A 22,151-nucleotide genomic window follows, 5' to 3' on the forward strand; every position below is an offset into this window, starting at 1 on the left:
ACATATTTAACCCAGTGCCCTGTGGACAACCATAAGAACTTGTTACTACAAAGGAACTACAGAATTATACACAACCATTAATAATCTAACTTTCCTGTTCTTCACAAGTGATTAGAACCAAAGCATATGCTAAAGTCACTAGGTGTACACTGGGTACATGAAAGCTCAAAATTCGATGATGGACACTCACACAGAATGTGGTTCCATATATTACAACTTGGTTTGGGACCATTTGTTTTGAGGAAGCTATTTTAGGTGGCATTTCCATAAGACCTGTAATATGCTCTCTGGACTTCAGAGAATGGCTCAGATTCACTAGAGTTTTCTTGTGGGTGGAAAGATTACTCCCCATGGATCGAGATTTTCTTATCCTCCCTCCCACTGCAGCACAAAATGCCACCTAGTGCTGTTCCTGATGGAGGGAGAACCCCAGGAATCACATTCCAACTGCTGCGAGGGGGGGGGGGGTTCCACAGAAAAAACTCTAGAGGATTTAAGCCAGTGACTTGATGTAATTTAAACAAGTATGGAGAGAATGCATACATCTGTTTTGCTTTGTTTTACTGCCCTTACAATGTGACATGGCAAAAGGAATTTTTGTATATGCGTGAGCATGCACATAGTCATGTACAAACTCATTTTGAAACACTTGGCACATCCCCCAATGCATATTCTTCAAATGTTACTTTGGTAGCTGCAGATGAACAGACACTTCTCTGCTTCCACCACTTTTTAAAAAATGTCCAGAGCTACTAAACAGCTGCATGTAGCATGTTTATTCAAATGATCATCCCACTGAGATCAATCGGACTTATTCCTGGATAAACATGTTTGGGATTTGCATGTCAGCATCATAGACAACTACAAACCTTTACATATTACCCATAAAGAGGTGAAAACAAGAGGCAAAAGGGCAATGTGATGGACAGATCTTCCCTGCAGGCATTTCACTGAACTCCCCCACAACTGCAAAACTTAATCATCTATAGCTTCAATTCTGATAAGCTAGTTTTTCATTATATAATACTTTTTAAATGCAGTAAGATTTTAATTTTTTTTAAATACGGTCCATGTATTATAATTTAACATAAAAGAATTCAAAATACATTTGTAGTGTTGAATGGAAAGTTCTTTTTGTAAACAACAAAATGAACCTATACTGCATGAAAATTCACTGAACCCTTACCACTAACATAACAAACCATCATGTTCCTATTACTTAAATATTGTTAAAATTTCAAAATATTTAAACAATTAACCCAAACAACATTGCCTCCCTAAGTTCGTCCATTTTGACATACTCAGTTCTGGTCTAGACAATCAGAATAAGGTGAGAGAATCTTGGGATGGTACCAGTGGTGTAACTAGGCATACTGGAGTCCTGGGCAAAACCTGAGTTTGATGCCCCCCAGGTGCATGCTCGGTGCAACGCGCCCCCCCCCCCCCCGGCCCCTTTGTAGCTATGCCCAGTGGCATATCTAGGCAAACTGGAGTTTGGCACCCCCCCATGGGCAGCCGCTCTCCCAAGCAATGATTTTTTACACCAGGTCGTTTCAAAGTCACCATCACATTATAGAACATGCCCCAACTCACAAATCTGAACACAGCAATAGGCCATGCCACACAGCAGAAATAATTTTTTTGGAAAACATTTTCAAAATGCTTTCAAAATGCTTTATTACTGCTATGAAAACATTTTATGGTGTTGTATCCAGTCCCCCCAATTGGGGGAAACAGCATCACTTTCAATGTTATTTAAACTGGGAACCCCAGATTCTCCCTTTAAGGTTGTTGGCCACAAAAAGCTTCAGCTGCCCATTTTCACACATAAAGACTTTGTTTGGATTTTTTCCCCCTCATACAGTTATACGAATCAAATAGAAACATTTTTAGAGCGCACAGGATAAACAGCATTTTGAACACGGTGCTGGTCCAGGCCCTCTTTCGTGAAGGAGGTCAATTCTTAGTCTGGATACCTGGTACTATTATATTGCCAAGACTGATCTCTTTCTAGATTCCTGGTTTCTCAATTCTTTTTCTAGTTTCCAGAAATTCTGTTCAACTCTTGGGCCTAACCACGGGCAGGTCAGGGCTGCCAGGTGCGGGTCAGGAGCTTGGAGGGGCAGAGACATAGGGGAGCACCATCTCAACAATAGAGATTCTGGTGATTCTTAGAGTGACACCATGTCACTCCTAGGTTTTCCCCAGAAGCGAGATCACACCACATGCACTGGTGACTTTTTAGAAATATATTTTTATCTCACTGCTACTCAGAGTGGCAGCAGGCAAAAAAGGTTGCTGGCAACCCTAGCACTCACTGCAGTATCAGTTCCCAGTACAATCCACTGAAAGCCAGGCATTTTTTTTTAAAAAAAATTCATATAGATTTTCACCTCTCCCCCAAAGTGTTAAAAAGTGTTTTTCTCTCTCTTCTGTAGACTCAAGTTACTCAAGATTTTCTGGGAAGTCTGATACAAGCAGTGGAATTGGTTTCAGCAGGGTTAGTTTGCACATCTCTCCCCCCCCACCCCCTGGTCTATTTTTACACTTGTGGAATCAGTTTATTTTTGTCAGCATGTGTCATAAATAATGAGAATTTTCAAGGAAGGGTGCTGTTATCATCAGTGTTATTTTTGATGGTACCAGAAAATCCCCTTATTTTTAAAAAAATACATATCGATATAATGGTGAAGTGTTATAATTAAAGTTTAAGCAGCTTCTCTGAATTCCCAGTGTTCATTTTTGTAAAAAAGTGAGTCTTTCACTCCTTCCCTCCTAAAGATATACACACTTACACTTTCATTAACTCACAGTATGTTCCTTGGAGAAATGGCAGGGCAGCCACACAGTGAGACATTAAGAGAGCTACTAATATTTCTTTTCAATTTATTTTAGTTTCCAGATTTCAGTTTTGCTGCTTCAGTCACATGTAATGGGAGTCCATGCTGTGTGTGATTTCCAGTACACGTGGTCACTATTTTGTGTGAATGGACAATGCATCTATTTTCCATGTTCATGCATCTTTAGTATACATGAACAAAACTCCAGATTTTTGAGGGAACTCACAAGTAATAGAAGAGTTTGCTCATGGTAAAAATGCACATTGCCAGGATCACACAAAATGGTGACTATGCATGTTGGGACGACTGTGTGCGGTGTACGCTCCTACTGTATGCAGTTGCAGGACCAAAATCAAACATCTGAAAAGGGCTTATGTGAATCTCATTCTATTATGTAATGCTAAATCCAAAAGATTTAGAGTTAACTTTACAAGTTCTGAGGGAACCTATTTCCAAATACATGGATCAATTCTAGAGCTTCTTTAAATTCTGTTTTTGAAAAATCATCAGACTTAAAGGATTCAACACATTAAATTTATCTTTTGTTACAAGTGCCACAGGTAATCAAACAAATGAACAATTATCATTCAATTTATGCTATGGCATAAGCACATAATATGAGATACCAGCATACCATGGAATTCAAAATGGTCACCAGCTATATGCCATACAGATTTGTCTGGTTTAATCATTTTAAGAGCATATTTGATCATGAGAAATTGGACTGAAAGGAAAACATTCTGACAGGTATGATCAGTGTATCATGTGATAAGAACAGCCACAACCAGCAAATTTCCCCCTTATATTCAGTCCTTCAGAGCAAATGAAGCCATTTTGGAGATTTAGAAACCACAATTGTATATCCCATAGAGCATGGCTGTTTCACTGATGACTTGCTAACCAACATTGGGATAAGTTATATTCAACTGAGTGGTTCCCAACTGAATTACTCCAAAGTTCATCACTTTCCAACTAAATCGACAAATGAATAACTGACTGCTAAATTAAAGTTTGTGAATTTAAGCAGTTGATATTCACAAGTTATAGCTAAAAGTACAAGATTAAGCATACTAGCCAGTCAGTGCCTCACAAGGCATCAGCAATGAGTTGTTGTGTTGTATTTGAAACAGTCATAAATAGCCCATGCATGCATACATATATGCAATAAAAGTAATTATAACCTAAAAATCCTTTTGTACCTTGAACTATTATTTATTTGCCCTGAGCAAGGACATGCCAAGATGCTTAACACAAGGTTTTATTGCTCTGTTCTTCCTACATTCCCTCCCCATCCTTCTTTTCCCTTCCTCCTCTGCTTTCTTCCCTTTCAGTCTACAGGGCTCTTGTCTGCCCAGAAGATACTTAATGTCTCCCTAATTGGACAAACTTCTAAACATCAGCAATGTAATAAACCACAGTTATTAATACACAACACAACCTTTAATACATTTGTTTCCCAGACTATTTTCATGGAAAATTCCTAAAGACTTAAACAACACTTAAACTGTTCTACTGATTCTAAGTTTCGATTATTTAGTTCTCTGCTGATTGCTGTTTTTATTGTTCAAATTTTATTTAGCGAATGGCTTTTAAATTATTTCAGTTACAATAGTTTCCTTTTGTTTCATTGAGTGCCATGTTAAGGGTCATTTTGTTGAGAGGTGGCATAAAGATAAGAATATAATTTTAAAGATGCTGCAAATACATGTCGATTTATCTTGAAAGATATTACTTATTTACCGGTAGTTATTTTCCTCTAGGTGGCTTTTACTACATTCTCTGTGTGGCTTTTACTACATTTTCTGTATTTTCCTGGACCTAGACAAATATGTTACCTATAAGCAGCCTTATTTGCAGCAGCCATCTAGAAAACAGGGCAAAGAAATAATCGTTCAGTGGGCTGAGGTTCTGTTTGGCCAGCAACTTCCCCAGCTTTTGCCATATCTCCACCAGGCCTGGAGGGCCCAGAGCTATACCAGGCAGCCATTAGGGACCAGGAGATTCACCAGGACACAGTGTCTTCCCGCTAAACCAGGAAGAGCAGTAAGTAAATTTGATCTAGAACATTAAGAAAAATTGATCTAGAACAGGAACAGAATCTTTGAAAGTCACTACATTCATCTTCAGAAAAGCTTCAAGTTGGCATGTATGGGGCCAGTATGTGGTGTCCCTAGTCTCTAACTGGAAAACACTGGGAGGTTGGTATGAGGATAATTGTTCCTTATATTGGGCTCAATCATATGCATGGAAAATAAATGTGAAAAGTTGGTGGTGGTGCAGAATTCATTTTCACAGTCTGATCTAAATTGGTTATGTTAATCCCTTTTGTTTGGGATATCAAAAAAGTGGTAATGGCAAAGTATGTTCCCCTGATGGCAACAGAACTAAAACTGGGAGCCAAACTAGTAAAGGTTCAACCACATTTATTACATTTACTTAAGTTTTGATGCAATGGTGATAATAACAAAAAACTTTAAAAGCTTGTCAAAGCAGATCTAAAGGGAGCAAAAATTAGTCACTTTGAGGCAGAACCTCGCTGATCTTTCAAAAGGTTTAAACCCACTGCCATCTGACCTTAAAGAAAATATTAAGGACATAAAGGAAAAGCATGCTCTGATGTCTTACCTAGCAAAAGTTTGTTTTTATCTCTACAATCCGGTGTGTTCCATGGATTGTTACAGGAAGCCCAAGGCAACACACGTACAAATGATGCAAAAAGGTAGAAAAGTGTGTAGCACAATATAATATTATAATATATGGCTATTAGGACAGAGATAATCAGCATAGCAATGCCACAGCCTGCAGAAAGAGAAACAGGGAACATTAGATGCCACCTTCCGTTTAGCTGCTAAAATATACAATGACCTGAAAAATGTCAAAAATAGCACGTCATATATATCATATATATAATTTTTAAATTGCACTTTGCCTAGACTCACTATGTCATACAGTTCAATTCTATCCACAACTCGGTTGAAATCATAAGGGCTTATTCCCAAGTAAGTGTATAATGAACAGCACATGTATTTTTATTTGGTTAAACACTAAATCAATCCATGGTTGTCATTTGGTGAGCAGTTATTCATCTCATTTGACACCATATGTGATTAGTCCTCTAAGAACCTTTATCGATATGCAAGGTAAAAAGCAAGCAGCACGAACACTCTTAAAACACACTGCTTTGTTGCAATTTAAGTGTGCCTAGATCCCAGGGTGCCTTTGCCTCTTGGTGTACATCTTGTTCATCTGAAATAACTCCTCCAAGCATAACTTCTACAAGGAAAGTGGATAATGAATGTGTTGTATGGTATTCATGAGTTACTCAGCAGCAAATGCAAGTATCATTACCCCATTACATGCATGAGATGCAATAAAAGTCACATGCTCTCCTGCTGGGAAATGCAGGCAAGATTTACGAAAGCAGTGAAAGTGCCGCATTGCTACTCCATCAGTCAGCCTAAGGTTATCTCAAGGTCAAAGTCAGACTGCAGCACATCAGCCTCCATTCTAGAAACAGTGACACCCAGGAGATATATTTCTCTTGTTCAAGCTGAACAAAGCCTGAGCTCCTTCAAAACACACAGGGGGAGACATGGCTGGCTCTCGCTTTGCTCACCTTGTAAGGCAGGGATGGCTTTCCAAACAGACACGGGTCCCTGACTAGCAAACTGCCCCAGAGAAACTTCCAGGAAGAAGATTGGAATCCCAGCCAGAGCCAACATTGTCAAGTAGGGGATAAGAAATGCACCTAATGGAAGAGAAGAGGACAGACTTCAGAGACAGGGCCAAGCCCTCACCTTTCCCTTTTTGTTACCCCTGCTGTTTCTTTTTTGCACTTGTGCAGTGCAAAACTACTTTACAACCCTGAGAACATCACAAAATATGACATAATTAGGAGAGCTTTGCTCTTTAGTAAATAACACGTTATTGACAGAAGGCCAGGGACCCTCCTGTGAAAAAGGTTTGAGCATCGGTCAGATTGACAGACGGTATTTTCATGCACCATAAAACCTGTAATTACTACCGAGGCGGAAATGTTTCCCAGGCTGCTTCCCAACCATCCTCATCTATAGTAAGTCTTATCTATTTCAATCTGATTTCTTTTCAAGTAAACTGGTTTAGGCATGCGGTCTATAGGACGGTCTACCACTTTGTTATAGGACGGTCTTTGTCACAGGACTTGCACAAAGGCAGCAGATAGATGTTCAGGATGTTTATTCCACGTTGGAAAGGGCTGATTCCTGGTTCCACAGAGGACTGCATCCTGCTCTGAAGTCAGTGGGGGCTGACTTCCGGCTAAAGGGGCGATCTTGCGTCCATTTCCGTGGGAGGAAGCCCCACTGACTGCCATGGCGCTCACTTCTGAACAAACAAGAGTGGGGTGGGGCAGTTCCTCTGCTTGGGATCGCGGGGCTCCGCCCTAGAGACTACAACAAAAAGCGCCTTGTTCAGTGTCCGGATCCTGGATCCGCTCCCGCCAAGCGACAGGCCAGGCGGGCTGCTCGGGGCGGCCACGGCTGCCCGCCTTGCTGCAGGTGGCGAAGCTAATTCAATTAGGGCTAATCGTGGCGCTCATCATCCCCGACAACTGCGTCTCCCGGCCTGCTGGCCCAGGGCGAAGCGCCTCCCTCGGAGGCGGCGGCCAAAACTGCCCTGGACGCAGCTGCTCCATTTCGCCTTTGCCTTGCAAAAATGTCGAGCGGTTTCTCCCTTTACTACGGAAGCGCCCCAGAACAGCCCAGATCGCGTTTCCCGCCCTGGCTGCGGCTGTGGGGATCGCTTGGCTGAGGCGTACCGAGAACGGCCACTTGGGGCGGGCTCAAGCAGACCGGGCCGATTCACATGGAAATGGAGATCATAGGCGAGGGAAATCGGCATGGGCTTCAGCCGCGGAGGGTGGCAGCTAATAACTGCCAAGAGCTCGCTTGATGCCCCCTCGCGACCCGGTCATCGCCAGTCGCTCATGCGACAATTTTGGAGGCTACCCGGCCGACGAGGAACTCTACGATGCAAAAGATGCGCCTTTGGCCTTGGCAGGGAAAGTGGTGGCATTTCCTCCCTGCTCCTGTCCTGGAAGGGCCAAGTTGGCCCGATCTCAACAGATCTGGGAAGCTAAATTGGCTCGACCCCGGTTAGCACGTGGAGGGAAGCCCAAGGCTGCTGCAGCAGAGTCAGGCAATAGTATATTCGGTAGCCTGTTCTCTTGAAAGCCCTTCTGGGTCGCTGGAAGTTGACTTGAAGACACTTTCACCTCCCAAACAACCATCAAGTGTTTATGGGCTCGCGGCCTCTACGCCGAGCTGAGAAGCGATCTAGCGGCAGGTGGGGAAAACGGCTTGGACGAAAAGGGGAGGTCCGATCGACCTTTTTAACAAAGCCCGGAAGCCCTCCTGGGCAAGCTGCTATGGGAGTTAAAACTCGTTTTTACACCTCCATAATTACCATCAAGCCTCCCTGGAGTTTTGGAGATAAACAAAAGGATTTATTGAAATTATTATACTTTGTTTCTTTTAAGATTCACGTAAACGCTTCTTCATAGAAGCATGCACCCTAAAAGCTATACCCTGAAAACTAAAAGGTTGATGCATGTATTAAATTTGAATGGGACTGTGGGTGGCAAATAGTTATTTTCTAGTGCTTCATACAAAAAACTAGATTTTTTTAAAATCGGGTCCAGATTTGGGGGATGCTAGTATCCAAATATCTGAACAGAAAAATGAGCTTTCTTCGGTAATAAAGGGGCGCGAATTCTGAGTTATTTACAGTAAATATAGCAATTGAAGAGAAATGTCCTTAACCAGATGCCTATATGTTTTATTTTTATTCATGAGTGATAAAGTTAAGGTCTCTGAACGAAATTGTCTGGTTATTTGAGACAAACCTTCCTGTATTTTTGTTCTGTAGTTGTAAAACTTTTTTAAAATATATGTTTTCATATCTGAAAGAGAATTTGTGAAGAGTCCAATCCTCTCCCCCCCCACCCCTTGGGGAATAATTCGAGTACAGTTTTCCATCAGGCTTCTGTACAAATAAAGAAGCTTGGATAGTATAGACCCGGAATTGGTGGATTATCTCTACAGTGAAATACTTGATTTCGTGATATCAGTGTTTCTTCGTTTTTGCAAACTAGTATTCCGACCCTAGACATTTTTGTTTGCATGGGGGGAAGCCACCTGGGGAGGGCGCTCTTGAGCTGGCAAATGGCCCCGACAAGTAGGGGGGAGCAAGGCGTTCCCTCTTCCCTGCAATTGTTCCAAGAAAGGCACTCGGGAGGCGCTTCCTCCGGGACCCCAGCCTGGGGAGCTCCTAGTCACTAACGCGCAGCATCAATACCAGACCCTTCCAATAAAAAGGCTTCCAAAGCGTTTTCGGGAAGTTTCCATTTCACACGTGCCCACACTCTGCGCCACCGTTACCCCCAGCTCCACGACCCCCCTCCCTCTTTCACTCCTTCTAATTGGCCAGCCGGTAGTCGATCCAGAAGTCAGTTATTCAAGCCAAGCCCTTCGTTTCGACTGGCTTGTGGATCAAGGTCTCAAGTCTATCCCTTGCGGAGATGCAGGATGTAAAAAGAGTGGAAAATCCATACCTCCCCCATTCTTAAAGGCCAGGTACGGGAACCTCCAGACATTGCCCAGCCCTACTGCATAACCCACCATGGACAGGATGAAGTCCAGCTTGCTAGACCAGTTGCCCCGGGCTTTATTTTCATCCCCTTCATCGTCATCCTGATGCAGGGAGACAAAACATATATACACATACATCACGTTGACCTGAAAAATAGCCATGGCTGGCAGACGTCAGTCTCAGATCTGTAAAGTCTGGCTGCTGCCACCAGACAGAAATACCTGCGAACGAAATTCAGCTGAGATGCAGACAAATGGACAGAGAGAGACCTGGACCTATAAAATCTTAGAGACTGCAGAGTTTATTGCGGCAGGATCATGTATGAAACGTATCAAATACAAATGAAGAGCAATTCATACGCATACTTTACTAGATAGTTTAGGACTCAATGAGTAGCTGGTGACCCTGTGATCTACTCCACTGATCTACTTCTGACACTATCCAGACACATTTAATCCTAATGCAACTGGCAATCTTTAGAAGTGATGGAGTAAGTAAGCATTTGTGTTGGGATCACACAAGAGCGTTGCTAATCTTCCCCTCCGAACTCTAAAAGCGGTTTTCAGACTTTCTCCTCCTACTGTTCTGTGCACCAGGTGTGCTTCCGGAAGAAAACCCAGAAAAGTTCCAGTGTAGGTTTCATGTTGGCATTTCACCATTTATGCCTTTTCACACTTGAGAAGGGCAAAACATAATAATCCCGGGGAGGTAAAGCTAAATTGTGTCAAGGGACTTTCAACGTAATCCCATTCCCTTAAAAGGGCCCTGAACGATTAATTGATAAACGGCTCAGAGTTATTGCCATGATTACCCAGGCTGCGTTTAAACATGTTCCCGTGGCTATCTGTCATCCCTTAACCCACATTGCCCAATAGTTCCCTCTTGCTAAAGTCTCCCTTTAGCTCTGTGCTCATGGAAGAGGTAATCGGGCTCAGTAAGGCCATTCGACAGCAAACGAACAACTTTGCACTTACCCGGGAGACTGAATTATGGTTTTGTGATTTGGGGTATCTACATAAGTTCAGTCAAAACGTGCCGGGACAGCCAGATTTTCAGCACTGTTAATTACCAGAAATACCGAGTAATGTTCACAGAGAGTAATCCAAAGCTCGTCTACTCCGAAGTAGGACCCACGTTATTCAGTGGGAACTCCTCGGAAAGTGCCTTTAGAACGGAACCCAAATGTTTAAAAAAACCCTCGAAACTGACTTTTTCGCGCCAGTCCTGCCAAGTTCCGGCAAAAATGGGCAGAGAGCAGCGGAAAGGGGGGGGGGGAGAGAGAGCCGAATCTCTCCATTGGTGGCCCCCACCTCGATTTTTTGGGGTGACTTTTCTTCCAATTAGGTCAGCAGCCTATCGCAATGCCTGCAATACCTGTTGGCAGCTCTCAAAGCAAGATTCTGTCACTAAAACGCAAAACCTTCCGAAGTTCAGCGAATGGATGCAGCAGATGTAGTAGTTAAACAGGCTTCCAATTGTGGCTAATTTAAGGGGGGCGGGGGAGAGATGGGAGGTGTTTCTACCATTAACCTTCGAATAAAAGAAAACGGGAATCAAAATAATTCTTCTACGGTCGCCTTTTCTGGAACTCATTTTAAAACTGATTTGGCTCAAGCAACTCGCCCCTTAAAACGTCTTAGTGGGTTGACTTCTAGCCTGATACACCCATCATCGGAGAAAAACTGCCACCTTTCCTCAAAACGGAATGTCGTCTTGAAACTTAAATCGGTCTCTAACTCCGTCATAAAATATGCATTAGTTAGTTAGAATTTGGGGTTTGATTAAGAAACCTTCCAGGCAAGAGACGAAAATGCGCAAGGTGACATCTGTGAACACGGATCTTCGAGTCGTGATCCGCTCGCTAAGCTCTGGGCCCCTGGTTGGAGGCTGAGTCCTACCCGTGCCCAATTACTGTGGAGTAGAGAAGAAACAATAGGGCTTCTTCGGCGACGCGGATCCCACTGAGCCGCTGAGCCGGCTTGGGGGTCGGAGCACAGGGGGGCTGCTTCTGCCCCTGGCGCTCTCGGTGGCCGTGCCTGCCGTCGCCTCTCCCGGCTATTCCTGGGAGAGGCCGCTGTTCTGCCAGGGTATCAGGTGCGCCTTAACCACACCAGCCCCCTTTCCACCTCATGACGCAGTGCCCGGGACTTGCTCACTGACCCAGAGTAACCACTGAACTGTCTGAGATGGAGTGATTGATCACAGGGCCCGGCCCGGTGGGGCTTTGGGAGGGGACCTGGTAGAGTCCGCTGTTTTGCTTGGGTGGTTTTCCTGGTTGGGTTTTTTTTCTTTTGTATTGTATTCCTCTTTGGTCGGCAGGCAAAAGCGTTCCTACGAGGCTTCTGTTCCAACCGGTCTATAAAGACTACCAGGGGCGTTCAATGCCAAGAAAGAGCGAACTTGGGGTGTATGGGAACCCACACTTTCAAATATACTGCTTGAACTGTATATAGGTTCCTCTCACGCACGTGCCCATGTACACAACATAATGTTCTGCAGTGCGCATCACTCCCATTAATGGGGGAACCTGTTACAGTTTTCTTCACTAAGTTCTTCGTGTTTTATTAAATGGACGTTTTATATAGGCTGGAATAGCAAGACTGATGGGTGGGTTAGAAGTTTTTTTTAATCTCAGGTTTTCCACTTGCGGTTTCCCTCTTCTTCAAACACACTAAGCATTCCCCTCTACATGAATTTCCACGAGGGGGGGGGGAGCGGTTGTAGGTAAAAAGAGAGCAAGTGATCCTGAAAATGCTTGCACTGTAATTATATCCCCCTGTGGTTAGAGCGCCAACTCCCAGGTGAACCCTGCCTCGAAGTCACAAGGAAACATTTAAGATTGATCTTTCCTAACAGGCGGAACTCGCTGGAAGATGACCTATTACGATATACTGGAGGAAATTCCCTCCTCTTCGTTTTTTTAGGAAGGAAAGTTAGTCCGGTATTTATCTATTGATTCTCCTGTCCTTTTATTGAGCAAAGCATTTTCAGTCTTCACTATGCTATTACTTTGGCTCCAATGGCTTTGGGGCCGTCACAGAGAGACGGTTCAGGGTCGCGAGTCAGCAGCCCTTAAAAGTGAACTAAAGCTTTGGCCCGCGACAACAATGAGTACGGCCAACTTCATTGGCACCGTGTGAATTCAGAGCACTTGTGCGCGACCAAGTGAGAGCATGACGGGGGGGGGGGGGGGTAACTTACCTGTCCGAGACTGCCAGGCAGAACAGAGGTGTTCCCATCTGTGCCCAAGACCACGGTGCTCTGGCTCATGGGCGCCCAACCGCCAGGGGCATTGTTTTGCTCCAGGGTGCTCTTACCAAGACTTTGATTCGTCTCCCTGTCTGTGCTTTGCAAGGGGGGAATTTTGCAAGGGGCGATATTGGCTTGTGCTGCGTTCCCTGCACTGGGGGCGTTCTGGAGAGGAAAAGGCTCTATGGCGTCTTTGCCGAAGGTGGCGTTGCCTTGCGCGGGGGTGAGTTTGCAGATCCCAACTTTGGTCCTCTCTGTATCATTTGGTTTCTCTTCGTCAGGCAGCAGAGTCTGGTGGTCGCCGGAAAGAGCTGTGGCCACCTTGGCTAACTGGGACGGGATTTGGGAAGGCAGGTTCTGCGGCTGCTCGCTTTCCGGGCTGTTACGGATCATCCCTGCGCTGTCCAGAGACCTGGTGGCCACCGTCTCGGGGCTGTTGACAAGCTGCTTCTGGCTGGTGTAATCCTACAAGAGGAAAGTTACGTTTAAAAAGAGAGGAGGGGAGGGGGGATTGACGCGGAACGAGGGAGTCCTCCCTAAAACATAATGTTCGGGGTAGGGTTGGATTGCTTAAGGGAGGCTCTGCCGCAGATTCAATTAGGACATTTCCTGTGTCAGTAAGCTTAACGCAACGCACGCTAGAAAATGTACAGTAAACTCTAACAATATAATCGCCTTGCAGATCTGCATTTCTAATGTTAGGTAACATATCTTCTCCAGCTCTCTGTTTGCAAACCTTCTTGATTTTCACATCACGATTGTGGGATGCTCCCTTCCCTTAGCACCATTGTAGAAAGATTCTTTAATTTTACGCCCCATTTCCTTCCTGTCATTCAGCAATGCACACTGGCTTTGGAGGGAAGGGGGAGAGAAAATCTGTCCTCCATACAGCCAGCGAGGTATAACTCAACTCAGTAATATTGATTCTGATGTCTCCAATAATTTTGACGATAGGAAAAGAAGTCTGCCAGAAGCGTCACTGGAGATACTCTTTAGTATAACAAATACCGAATCGTGTCTTCCTACAGATCAGCCCTAAATGTGTACTTAATGTAAAGTGGTTTAAGTACGCTAAGAACTGCAGCCTTAGCAAGCTTGATCTCGATTTATCCATTTTATTTAATTTAATCTAATTTCTTTACATTTTTATATCCTAATCCACCCAAATCTATTTGTGTAATAAACAGGGCTGCTGTTGCTATGGTACAGGTTCAGAACGGCTTGTAGAAATGCTTTTGCCGCGCTGCCAAAGGAAAAGAACCATTCAGTGCAGTTTCCTCTACACACGAGCTTTTCAGAGTCTAAAATCTGCAAAACCCACCTAAATAGTAAATGCTATTGATCAGAGAGTTCCCTCTGGCTTTGAAATACCTTCCTGCGCGGTTCCACTGGCTGTGATATCACAGGGGAGCAACGTCTACAGCGGACTGTAGGCGTTCAGGACCCTGGATAGTTCCAATGCCTTTCATTCCCTCTCTTGTCGCCTTATGCCTAAACGAGTTCCTCTAATTAATTGCGGATATCTTCTATTTCAGCAGAAACTTGGGACAAGCCAATTTCATAACCAGTTACAGATAATCCCCCCCCCCCACACACACACATATATACACGTATGCGAACCTCCTGTAAAGAACAGAAAAGCAAAGCACTTACCATATCAAATAGCATCAGATGGAACCGCTAGAAGTAAAAACAGCAGTACAGGCAAAAAGGGTGGACTGGGTTTTGCCCAGGCAAGAGCAAAGCTTTCTATACCTCCGTTGGAAAGAGTGGGTTTGCGTCAGTGCATAGCAAGGTGCCCTTCGTATGACATTTTCTTGATAATACGAGTCTGATAAATCATTACCCTTGGATTCGGATTTTAAAGGGACAACAAGAAGCCAGAGCGCCGGCTAGCTGTCACTCAGGCAGCAGTTGGGATTGCGTGTTCTCAGTGACTCACTGTGGGGGGGGGGGGGACCTGCTTACTAAACCAAGCCCAGAGAGAGCAGAACTTTCTTGTTGGCAATTAGAAAAAGAACATGTGAGGAACACGTCCTATTGCACCGAAAGGATAACCACGAGGAAGAGAAATCTTCCCCTCCCCTCTTTTCCACTCCCCTCCCCTCCCTTACCGCAGCCACGCTTTATGCTCGTTTCCAGCATCAGCAAAGGACGCAACTGAATATTCCACCACGTCTTGCACTTTTTTTAAAAAAAAAGGGATCCACGCCGTCACCACCTCCCCCGCTTTCCTACTTTTCACCTGCACACGACAGCATTTTGATCTACTGTTTCAAGAAGGGGGGAGGGGCCCCCTCAATTTCCCCGCTTCTGTAGCCTCAACATAACATAGAGGAAATAAAACCATAGTCAGTGAAAACTGTTGGTCTCTACCGAGGTCATCTTGTGAGCTTTTGAGTAGAGGGAGAAATCCTTTTTTTCTGCGCACCATATTGGAAGCCCTTTGAGCCTGTCCAGTTATAAAATGAAGACCAGCAGAAGGATCCTCCAGGCCTCACGTACCTTGTTCCGTAATCGACAAGCTTGATTTTGCAATTCACTTGATGAGTTTAAACATTTGTCATCAAGCATGGTTGAATATAATATTTGCTCCAAGCAGAAATCTTCCACAGCTGTTTAAGAGAAGGCACACCACAACTTTCCAGTAAATAACAAGCGCTCCTCCGTATTTCAGATATGTAAAGACTTCCCGAGGGAAGAGAAGAAACCAAAGAGAGACTGTAATTTATGAGGACTTCCCGGACATGGCAGGGCTCAAACTGGCTAAGCACACCGATCAGGAAATGTCCCATTGAAAATAACGCATAGTTTCAAGCAAATGATGATAGGTGTAAGATTTGATAAGGCACGTGGAAGACAAAGTGGGTTCTTAATATACAAACTCGGCACAATCCAGGGACGGTTGATCACTTTTAAGAATTTCAAAGGGGAAACAGCCAAGCTCCCATTAAGGTTAAGTTGCCTTCCAAGCAATTGATTCTGGCAGAATCGTGTCTATTTAAGTGTTATTCCACTTTTGAATACTACGTGTACAAATCTACAAATTGCTCACCCGTCCATTAGATAGACAGAGTGTTTCCTGTTTCATTCAGTGCCCTTCAGATGTCCAGCATGGATTCCTACTGAAGACATCAGCACATTTCCAGCAATGTCTGTTGGAATTTGTTCTCCTTAACAGGCACTTCTCATGAGAGCTCGATAGTAGCTTCACAGTTGGAATTGCACCCACTATCAAGACAATAGTGGGATATCGAACTATGAGGCATAGTTTCTTTTGGCATAGGTCGATTTATAATCACAAAGTGATAAATTCCTGAACTTTAATTAGAAGAGGGCTTCAAGCATTTCCTGTCAGTAGATATTTCCTGCCAGTAGATAAGCATTTCTTTCCAGCAGATATTTATTTATTACTTCATTTACACATTACTTCAATTGCCTGTAGAGACTTAAAGAGGTTTAGAACATTCCTCTGTTTTATCTTCACAACAACCTTGTGAGGTAGATTAAACTGTGTGACTACCCCAAGGTCAGCCAACAAGCTTCTGTGGCAAAGCAGATGGCAGAGTTACCCCCTTCTGTGACCACTGAAGTTAGTGGGTTTAGAAAGTAATAAATCTTGTAAAGTAGGATATTCTCCAGCACTTAAAAATAAACAAACTTTCAAAGAAAAATGAATTAAAATATAGCGCGAATATACATCAGTAGTACTGTCCACAGTCTCTTTACCCTTATAAACGGCTCTTCCTTAATATAGTCCTATTCCATTTATAAAAATGAATCGTTCTATTTTACATAGTTGTTGAAGGGCAGAAGCGTGTGAGACTTCCTGAACTACTCAGGCAGGCTATTCCACAGAGTGGGGGCCACAGCAGAGAATGCTCTGCTTTTGAATCTTGCTGCATGGGACAGTGCAGCTAAAACTGATAGCAACAGTACCGCCCCTGAGTCTGTTGAGTCAACGGGTTTAGAGGGGCGTAACTCTGCTTAAGACAGCGCTGTTCTGCCACTGAAATTAGGGTAATTTAAAAGTGGAAGCGGCTTCAATCCTAAACACGCTTACTGCTTATGTATAGCCGTATGCTGCACTGATATTTATTCGAGCAGGGCAGAGCAGGGCTGTCCTTTCACTTTCACCAGGGTTTCAGCTCCCAAGATGTCACTTGTCTTTCTCCCCCGCCCCGCCCAACCCCAATCCTCTGTTACAGTAATGCCTTGATGTAGAAAGACCCCACTGAAAAAGACAAGCTATCAACCCGAAATGACTCGTCGTCTGTGGGGAAGACATGTGAGGGAGAACAGGCTTGGGTTTGCAGTCTGGCAGTCCTGTCCTAACCAAAGTTACACCTTTCTAAGACCATTGACGTCAGACAATTTACAAAAATGTAACTCGCTTTGTATGAGTAAAGGGCCGTCAAGTCACCGCATTTTTGTGGAAACTCAGTAGGGTTTTCAAGGCAACAGATTAACAGAGGTGCTTGGCCACGGCCTTCCTCTGCATATTGACACTGCTATTTCTTGATGGTGGCCCATTCAAGTACTTGCCGGGGTCGACCCTGCTTAGCTTTTGAGTCCGGACTAAATCAGGTCAGCCTGGGCTGTGTACGTGTTTCGTATTAGGACGGCAGATGCCGGGGAATATAAATCCCTCCACAATGGTCAAAAGTAGCGTTTGTAGAATTCTGCCCATTTCCCTTTCGTGACAAATATGCCAGTAAGAATTTTGGGTAGCACAATTGACTAAAACGTTTTACGGTTTCCGTACTACCCGAGTGCCGAAGTCCGGTTGATTTCTTGAACTTTCCTGAAAGTTAACCAGAGTACCAAATAAAGTTAAGGTTCTTCAGCAAGGAGCGGGAAGGAACTTTTGATCTCCCCCGCTGCCAAAGGGAAATGTGTCATTTTTATGGCGGCTGTGTCCTTATTTTAGAAATCTCTGCGTCACTCGCCAAAGCAAGAGCTGCGCTTTCTCTCGTAAAGAACTATCAGCCTGCCTGGTCGGTTTCCCATAAAAACCGTCGCAAGGCAGGATTGTAACGTATGATAAATGTGGATGGAAAGACGTGGCAATGTGTATTTAAAAACGGTCCGGCCTCCCGCCCCTGCAGGCCGTCTGATCAGGCAGGACCTGCATTTGCATCCAGTGGAATGGGCAGGGGACAGCTTTTCTCCTGGACCAGGGACAAGTGAACGTTAGGAGGGAGCCGTCCTCCCCACTCCCACCCCCATCCCGCACCTACATGCGTCAGATTTATTAAAGTGGCCCTCCGGCTACAGTCCAGCTATACTCTTTTCACTTGAGCCCATCTTCCGCAGAGAGCCAGCTTTGGTCCGGGCTTTAAAAGGAAAAGAAAGCGACGGAAAGAGCCCTCCCCCGCTGCCCTCGCCCTCTGTCGTCGGCTCTACCCCTCCCCTTTTTATTCAAACCTCCTTCCTTTTGAGGGCAACGAGGGCGGGCAAGTGCCGGGCCGGGACAGGGGGTGGGCTCCGGGCTTCAGAGCAAAAGGCGCCGCAAGGAAGCGCCGCGCCGCGCAGTGCTGTGGGCCAGGCCAGGCGTGCGCCCAGCTGCCGGCTCCGGAGGAGCTCCCGGCTTCTTTGCGCGGCTGCTCTGGCCGGCTTCTCCCTGGCTCGGGCGAGGAGGGGCTCTCCGCAGCGGGACCGCCGGCTCTGCAGCACCAGCACCAGCATCAGGAAGAGGAGGAGGAGGAAGATCGGGCGCACCGGGGTGACTCAGAACACTGCGGAGAACAAGCCGGGCGCGGGAGAAGCGTGGAGCGCAGAGAGTCGGTCCCGGCTCGTAAATGACACCCCTGAGCTCCTTTTGACGGATCGAGGCGTTGCTGGCTGCACGACCCCGGCGGAGGGGGCGGGAACCGGGAGGAGAGAGAAGCGCCCGTGGAAATGGCTTGAAGACTGCGCCAGATGCCGGGACTCGGCCTTTCCTGGAAGTCCTCACCTGTGACCCTCCCTCTCTTAGCACAGCAGCCTTTACACACGGGAAAACGGAAGCGAACTGCTCTGCCCAGGCTCATTGGCACACGAAACCCCGGGGGTTAAGTATTCATCTCCACCTATTATCACCCTTGAGAGTGGGGCAGTGTTCCTTTCACAGCACTCCGTTATCTTGGCCAACTTGAAATAGCCTGGCTAGGAGAGACCACCTGCCCTCCTGCCGCTGGTAAGAACTGCTGGCCTAAGAGATGCAAAATCCGAAGAAAGCAGCAGCATGAGAAGTGTGCCCTGCTGAACTCGGTTGAACTTTTTCGTGCTGGGAACCAAATCTTATCCTCACCCCCCAGGTTACCTCAGCAGTTCTGCATCAATAGCTGCTGGTCTTTCTCCCTTCCTTTTCTAAAAACCGGAGCCCGAGAAGTTCAGAAGCAGCAACTGCCAACTGGTAGAGAAATCTGGCCCTTCCAGCAAAAAGGACAGCAGTGGCTGAGCTGCTTTCGTGACTCCCCTGTCTGCAGTACAAACAGAAACACGGTGTGGAAAGGGTCGGATGGATCCTCCAGAGAATGTAACAGGCATTGGAAGCTGAATGGCTCTCAAAGCTGGTGCAGGACATTGCTGTGCCTTGGTTTCAGGATCAACATTTGAGCCCCATGAATAGTCCATGATCCTGTCTAGATAGCACAGGCTAGCCAGATCTTCTCAAATCTTAGAACCTAAGCAGGGACAGCCCTAGTCAGTATTTGGATGAGAGTTCACCAAGAGACACCAGGATGAAGACTTGAAAGCAGGCAATGGAAGGTCACCTCAGAATGTCTCTTGCCTTGAAAACCCCATAAAGAGCTGAGTTTTATACCCCGTTTTTATCTAGTGTAAAGAGTCTCAAGGTGGCTTGCAATTGTATTCCCATCCCCCCCCCCCCCACACAGGCACCTTGAGAGGTAGGTGAGGCTGAGAGTTCTTAGAGAATTGTGACTGGCCCAGGCTTCATGTGGAGGAATCAGCCCTGGTTCTCCGGATTAAGAGTCCGTCACTCTGAACCATTACACAATCCTGGTAGACATGTAAGATGTGACTTGATATCACCACCCCCACCCCCCAATGTATGTGAGTTTTGTGTTTGACTTGGTCAGAAACTTGGATAGAAGATATTCATGGAGTGGGGGAGTATGAAAGAGAAAGGCATAAGTATGATTAATATTTTTAGAACAATTCTCCAACCAGGGACATAAAATTTGTCATCTCATCTCAATCCATACTCCTCTAACTTTCTATAGACTGCCATGGCCTTCTGAAACATTTCTTCAAATGAGCAGAATAGCAGCAATTATCCAGTCTTCCTGCAATAGGGAGGAAATAGTATTCTGCTTAGATTTTACTTATACAAATGCTTAGGTATAGCTCAGCGATTGCAAGCCTGGATTCTCCACTGCACATTTTTGGCATCCTCACCAAATTATAATTCCACTTTTACCATAATATGAAACATGGTTTTCTTTGGGGTAACCCATACAATTAAAGCAGTTTAAGTCTGCAATACAAATGCAGCCAACTTGTGCTTTGAAACTCAAGCAAGTATCTTCGCACAACTCAGCCTGCATTCTCCCTAAGTTAGATCAAGTAAATCTGTTCTTCCTCACAACAGTTTAAATAAGGCAGAGATCCCCTACATTAGTGTATCTATCGTACTACCTCCTTTTCCAGTGGTAGAAAGAAGGAGGACAGTCTTCTGATTCCTCTCTTTATGGAAATCCCTATATGCTGTGCGGCTGTTGGTAGTCTCATGATTGCCAGAATAGCCTTCTGGGGACAATAGAAAAGCTGGCAGCCCACAGTATGTCAATCAGATAGTTGGTGCTATCAGATATTATAGGGGACAAGCTCGGTTGTAGGGGATGTCCTGCCCCAATGGATTAGGACAGATAATCTGATGGTAAAGCATCCATGATTCTGATTCAGCCCTGGAAAAGCCCATCTACCAGCAGCAGGGATTCAGTTACGGGCACCATGTGCACTGCAGTAATTTGCACGCATGGTTGCCCATCATCATCTTGTCTGTAAGTGAATCAGTGAGAGAGATAATGTGAGTATTTATTATGTGCCTTTCCTGAGCTCTTGATATGCACCTTTTTATTCCCAGTCTGTAGCAGTATCTGCAGTCTCTTTAAAAAAGGAAACACGTCCTCCTGGAGTGATTCTCCACTCTCTGGTCTTCTGTTTGTGGTGATAATCGTTTCCCTACAGTGAAGCAGAACTGATTGTAAATCTGCATCTATCACTGCAGCAGCCATTCAGATTGAATTAACAAGTCACTACAGCCTTAATTACTTTGTCAAAGATGAGAAATAGTAATTGATCTTGTCCTGGATCAGCTCATTTCTCCCCTCTTCTCTTCAGTATCCCACTCCACTCCACATCCTCACAGATAAGGAAGCAAATAAAAGCAGTGGCAGAGGAGGGGACCCAGATCCCTGAACACGGGGAGCTGGAAAAGAAGCTTCAAAATGTAAAACTGAACAAGAAGATGGAAGGGTTGGGAAATTGGAGATGTATGGGAAAGAACTGACCAGCTGCTATGGGATACTGGGAGGAGGAAAATACACATGCCTATCCCTTTAGTCTATGATTTAGCTGACTTGCTTGCAAGATATTTTCACCACTGGCACAGTGAAGCAGTACATCTGCTTTCTGATTGTGGCACTCTATTCCGAATTGTATGAGGTTTCTAATAGATTTGTATATAAATGGACATGTTTTGAGGAGAGGAAATAAAAAAAACTATGTAGTGCTTTGGTCCCTTCCGGATTTATTATTCACTGATAGAATAGATGAATTCATGCCATGAAGCGGGAAGTCCCAGCCTTTACTCATAGGAAATGTGCAACAGCCCCATCACATATGTATCACCTCACCCTTGTTCCAGAGTGCATCACCCATACTGAACTTCCTCTGCCTGTTCACTCAATTTGTAGAGATGCTCCTGGAGCTTTTCACATAGTTCTTTTCAGCATCTTTAGTAATTTTGTGTTATCTGCAAACTGAGTCACCAGCTCTGTATCATTTATGAACAACCTAATTAGTACCAGCCCAATACCAACACTTGTGGGATCCAACTGCTTTAATTCCCTCCATTGTAAAAACTGTCCATTTATTACTACTATCTGCTTCCTGTCATTTAACCAATTTTACTCCATAAGATTTATCCCATGACTGCTAGGCTTACTCAAGAGTCTTTGGTGAGGCATCTTGTCAAAACTTTTTGAGAGTCCAAGTATATAATGTCTACAGGGTCACCATTATCTACATATTTGTAGATAATGTTCTTATACAACTTCAAAAGGATGGTGAGGCAGGACTTACAGCCTTTCAGAAGCCATCTTGATTTCCTCTCAGTGGACTTTGTCTCCCGCTGTGAAATGTTTATATTCCCAGTTTGCCTGGGACCGTGGTGGCAAACCTTTGGCACTCCAGATGCTATGGACT

The 22,151-nt window shown here is 44.8% G+C and overlaps 1 protein-coding gene across 2 annotated transcripts in view; it reads right to left on the reverse strand.

Moving 5' to 3' along the window:
* SLC6A5 (solute carrier family 6 member 5) overlaps positions 1–14,707 on the reverse strand; it is an 84,548-nt gene extending 69,841 nt beyond the window's left edge. For both annotated transcript variants that reach the window (XM_048484104.1, XM_048484103.1), the window contains exons 1-5: positions 14,370–14,707; positions 12,669–13,181; positions 9,430–9,568; positions 6,457–6,588; positions 5,466–5,639 (exon numbers count right to left, since the gene is read on the reverse strand). In XM_048484104.1, the coding sequence (XP_048340061.1) occupies positions 5,466–5,639; positions 6,457–6,588; positions 9,430–9,568; positions 12,669–13,181; positions 14,370–14,384 (973 nt within the window). In that variant the 5' untranslated portion in view covers positions 14,385–14,707. The remainder of the gene's footprint in view (positions 1–5,465; positions 5,640–6,456; positions 6,589–9,429; positions 9,569–12,668; positions 13,182–14,369) is intronic.
* Positions 14,708–22,151: the final 7,444 nt, after the last annotated feature.

The sequence above is a fragment of the Sphaerodactylus townsendi genome, linkage group LG02, assembly GCF_021028975.2.
Source record: "Sphaerodactylus townsendi isolate TG3544 linkage group LG02, MPM_Stown_v2.3, whole genome shotgun sequence".
In the NCBI taxonomy this organism is placed as follows: domain Eukaryota; kingdom Metazoa; phylum Chordata; class Lepidosauria; order Squamata; family Sphaerodactylidae; genus Sphaerodactylus; species Sphaerodactylus townsendi.